Source organism: Cystoisospora suis (genome assembly GCF_002600585.1).
Source record: "Cystoisospora suis strain Wien I chromosome Unknown contig_9863, whole genome shotgun sequence".
Classification (NCBI taxonomy): domain Eukaryota; phylum Apicomplexa; class Conoidasida; order Eucoccidiorida; family Sarcocystidae; genus Cystoisospora; species Cystoisospora suis.
In genome coordinates, this window is record NW_027162637.1 from 1 (window position 1) to 4794 (window position 4794).

At 40.4% G+C, this 4794-nt stretch overlaps 1 protein-coding gene across 1 annotated transcript; it reads left to right on the forward strand.

Moving 5' to 3' along the window:
* Nucleotides 1-238: 238 nt before the first annotated feature.
* Nucleotides 239-4535, forward strand: CSUI_011137 (dynein gamma flagellar outer; the record flags this gene model as incomplete). Its single annotated transcript, XM_068071238.1, has 6 exons — nt 239-357; nt 1630-1787; nt 2033-2160; nt 3069-3332; nt 3809-4054; nt 4359-4535. Exons 2-6 carry the CDS (start codon nt 1697-1699, stop codon nt 4533-4535), a joined length of 906 nt encoding a protein of 301 aa, XP_067916786.1. The 5' UTR covers nt 239-357; nt 1630-1696.
* Nucleotides 4536-4794: the final 259 nt, after the last annotated feature.

Consider the following 4794-nt stretch of genomic DNA (forward strand, 5'->3'; position numbering starts at 1 on the left):
TTTCTTTCTCTGTCTGTCTGTCTCATTCAGTCTTCGTTCTCCCCTCATCTGTTTGCATGCATTTTTCCTATACACCCGTCTCAGTCTCTCTCCAGCAGGCGACTGTACATACACTCTCCGTTGATGAGCCGAAAACGAACCTCTCCTCTTCTCTCTTCTCTGTGCTTAGCTTTCTTATCTCTTTCTCTGGCTCTCTTTTATTTTCTCGCTTTTCCTTTCCTTTTGTCTTCTTGTGTAGGATGACATAGTGGATATTTGTGAGTCGGCGGACAAGCAATTAGTGATCGAAGAGAAGTTGATCGACATAGAATGCACCTGGAGACAAACCGCCTTCGAATTCGGAACGTGGAAATCTAGGTAAACACATGACAAAACAAAGAGGGGAAAAGAAAGAAAGAAAGAATAAATGAAAGAGAAAGAAAGAAAGAACGAAAGAGTGAGAGAGAAAGAAAGAAAGAGAGAGAGGAAAGAATGAACTGAAGAGAAGGATAGGTGTTGAGTTACTTACTTCCTTTTTTCTTTTTCTAGGCATCGGGGACACGCATCCCTCGTCTTATATTCGGTTTCTCCAAACTCTCTCTCTTTGTATGACCCTAGATACATTAAGCATCTATTAGCCTCTCACACACCTTCACATGCATACATATATCGACACATGTCTACACATGTGTCGATATATGTGGATCTCTCTCTCTCTATATATATATCTATACACGGATACACGTATATATATACATACCTTATACTCCTTTACTTGTGTAGATGCTAATGCCTGCATCTATTTTCTTTCTCTTTCTTTTGTAAGTATGGACAGCTTAGAAGCCTTCATCCTCTGTTTCCTGAACTCTTCCATGAAAGTGTTTCTCCGTTCTCTACACTTCGGCTTATATTCGAGAAAGCGCCATAGGCCGTAGAGAGTAAAAGAAGTCTAGATGCATTCACCCCAAAGAAATTGATCCACCAAGAAGCGGTCTCATAGAGATCTCCAGACATTAAAGATAGAGCAAAAAGACCAAATGCAAGATAAAACAGCGTAGAAAATAGATAGAGAGATAAACATCTCGACAGAGACAGAAAGAGATACATACACACATATATATATATACATATATATATACCTATATATGTAGATAGAGAGAGAGGTGGGGATGGAGAGACAGACCAAGGCACTTCGGTAGACCACGACAGTGACAAATGTGTTAAAATCCTGATAGGTCCATATGTACAGATTTCTCTTCTCTCTTTCCCCCTTTATCTATCTATCTATCTGTCCTTAATCTATCTTTGGTCTATCTTTAATCCATCTATCTTCAATCTATCGCTCCAATTCTAGGTATACTAAAGTTTGCCTATCTGTATTTTGTGGAGAGTCCCCTTTTACTTCCTGCCGTATGAGTGCAGCTACATATTCTTCTTCTTCCTCTTCTTCTTCTTTTTCTTTCTCTACATAACTTTCTCGGTTCTATACAAAGTGACAAGACTGTTTTTTCTCTCTTTTCTCTTTTCTTCTCTTCTCTCCTTCTTTTTCTTCTTCTTTTCAAGCTTGTCTGCCTTTCTCTCCTTCACCTTAAGTCCGTCTTGATCATTTTCTTTCTCTTTCTTTCCTTTTTCCTTTCTTTTTTTTTGCAGAGATTATCCGTGTATTTTGCAAGGTTCTAGAGTGGTAGAGATCCAGGAGGCTCTAGAAGAGTCGCAGATGGCATTGAATACGATGAACGCTATGCGGCACGTCGCTCCCTTCAAGGATCGAGTGGTCGCTATGCTGACCACTCTGTCCGATGTCTCTGGTGAGCGAGAGCCTTTAAATCGAAGAAAACAGTCTCCACACACTCCTCATGAACTTGTAGGTAGACGTACTACGAAGATCTATGAATATCTATCTATGTATGTGTGTCAAATATGCACGTAGGAATGCGTATCTATGGATCTATGTATATGTATGTATGGATATGTGTAGGTATGAATAGGCATGTATGTATGGATATGTGTAGGTATGTGTATGTATGTATGCTGGGGTGTATATACACCTCAGATACCATAGATGGATGGACGAAGGTTCAAGTGCTATGGACGTCTCTCGAGCCTGTTTTCACTGGAGGAGATATCGCCAAGCAAATGCCTGCTGAAGCAAAGAGATTTCATGGAATTGATAGAGACTGGGTAAGCCAAACCTCATCTTCTCTCTCTTTCTCTTTCTCCTTTCTGTCTTCTTTCTCTCTCTTCACTTGCTTGCTGTCTCCGAATATATACCTAGACGTGAGTGCTTCTGAGTGTACATATTTATACATATATGATATCCGTACATCTCTCTTTTTTGTACGGACATATAGAAAGAGAATGAGAGAGAAATAGCTCTTCAAGGTGCACACGCAGAGATTTCGAGGTCTGCAAATACCCATGTACATATATATATATATATTTCTCTACACGCGCATGCAGCTATTGTATATATATATCTATATATATATGGTGGGGTGCAGCTATATCTATCTATATCTATTTCTATTTGGATTGTTTCCTTTCAGCTCCGCATAGGAGTCGTGATAAAGGGAGGTGGATGGCTGGGAAATGTCCGAAAGAATTGCCGAAGAGAAAGAAGAAGTGAAAGAGTGTGGAGAATATCCGACTGCATGCAGAGTTAGCTCGTATAGAAGAAGAAGAGAAGAAGATTGGGTCTGCATGCCTGTCCGTTGAATAGAAAGAGAAGTTCCTGATACTTTCTTATTTCTTTTCCTTTAGTTCTTCTCTTTCTCAACTTTCCTTGTATTCTTCTTCATGCGTCACATGTTCAGAGGTCGAGAAGAAGATTCCAGACGGCATGTCTTATCTCTCTCTATATATAGACATACACCCCTAGATCTCCGACACCTGATGTCTCTACACATGAATATCTCCCTCTATCTACTTGTCTTTTTCTCTCTATCTCTCATGAATCTATCTCCCTCTATCTAACTTTCCACATATTCTCATTCCCTATCTGTTTGTCTTTATCCCTCTACTCTTCTGTTTCTTCTTCATCTTCATCTTCATCTTCTTTTTACCTCTTTTCTTTCTTTCTTTCTCTGTAGACGAAGATAATGGCGAAGGCAGCGGATACAGTGGCGGTAGTCGAGTGCTGTCAGAATGAGCTGTTGAAGCAACTCCTCCCTGTCCTCCATAGCGGTCTCGAGACGTGTCAAAAGTCTTTGGAGTCTTATCTAGAAGGCAAGAGAAATAAATTCCCTAGATTCTACTTCGTCTCCAATCCTGTTCTCCTCAAAATTCTTTCCCAAGGATCGGATGCGGAGTCTGTGCAAGAAGATTTCGAAAAGCTCTTCGACGCTATCTCCAGGGTAGGGGAGGGAGGGAGAGAAGAGAGAAAAAGAAGCGCATGCACAAAAGAAGAGGAAGAAGGGAAAAAGATAGAAGCTAAGTCAATCCAACAAGGAGAGATCGAAATAGACAGACACCTACACATACATCTACATACACAGACAAAGAGAGGAAAAGAGGTGAAGATAGAGATATACTCTTCTACAGGTCGCGAGAGAGCAAGAGAAATAGAAAGGTAAAGTGCGAATAGAAATGTCGGACTGTTCACATATTTGGAGATTTACATAGATCTATATATGTGTAAAGCACTATGCTATGATATATATATATACATTTAGAAGGGAGAACAGACAGATTGGAGGTATGTGTGCATGAAGATGTACCTATAGATATAAGATTGCACTTTACTATCTATCTTTAATCTATCTATCTATCTATATGCATATGTGTGGAGTGTGGGCCACGTACTATTTGGCTTTGATGTGTGTGCCTGTAGGTGGTCTTTGATAAGGACGACCGAAAGAAGATCGTGAAGATCAAAGCCGTGTCGGGGTCAGCAGAGGAGTGTGTGGCTTTACTCAATCCTTTAAAGGTGGAGGGGAATATTGAAGATTGGCTGAGAGGCTTGGAGAGTCAAATGCAAAGATCGGTTAGGAGGGACTGCAAATACGCAGCTCATGAAACAGGCCTTGTCTACTCCCAAATGTCTTTAAGAGATTTCTGTGATAGATACATCGCTCAGGTAAACTTCTCCCCCCACACAGATAAAGCCCCAGATCTCTCATTTTCAAATCCCTACCATACAGGCAACTCACAGCTCGATTTACATGTCTACCTATCTATCTATGTATCTATATATCTAGATAGATATGTCTGTATGTAGAGGCGTATACATCTTTTGTTAAGGGCTATGAGTAGATTTATGTATTTGTAAATGTGAAAAGATACACGTAGAGCTCGTATGTGTGGAGATACATGTGCATGTGTATGTAGATATGGGCAGATTAGTAGGTGTAGGATATTCTCTCGGGTTGAAATGTGGATAGGAATGTGGAGACGTATCTATAGCTTACATCCTGAGAGTACACATAGTAGATTTATGCCTACATAGAGCTTCTCATAGTGGTAGGAGTAGTAATAGGAGGAGAAGGAGGAGTACGGGAGATACCGAGGTACAGCAGAGCAGACTGCTTCAAAACTTGGATAGAAGCGATTCTCCCTGAATATATCATGCTTCTCTGCTTGTCTATGGATAGATCAACATCTACATCTCTCTCTCTCTAGAGCTCTTGTATGTATATCAGTATGTAGATCAATCAGTCTATTAGCCCTGTGTATCTCACATATCTACCTTATCGTCCCTGTGAAGGTCCAAGTATTGAATTCTCCCTCTCTACTTTATGAGCTTTCCAGTCTTTCTTCCTCTTCTTCTTCTTCTCTTGCCCTTTTTCACTGTCTGGGCTGTCTCTTTCTACACGCGAT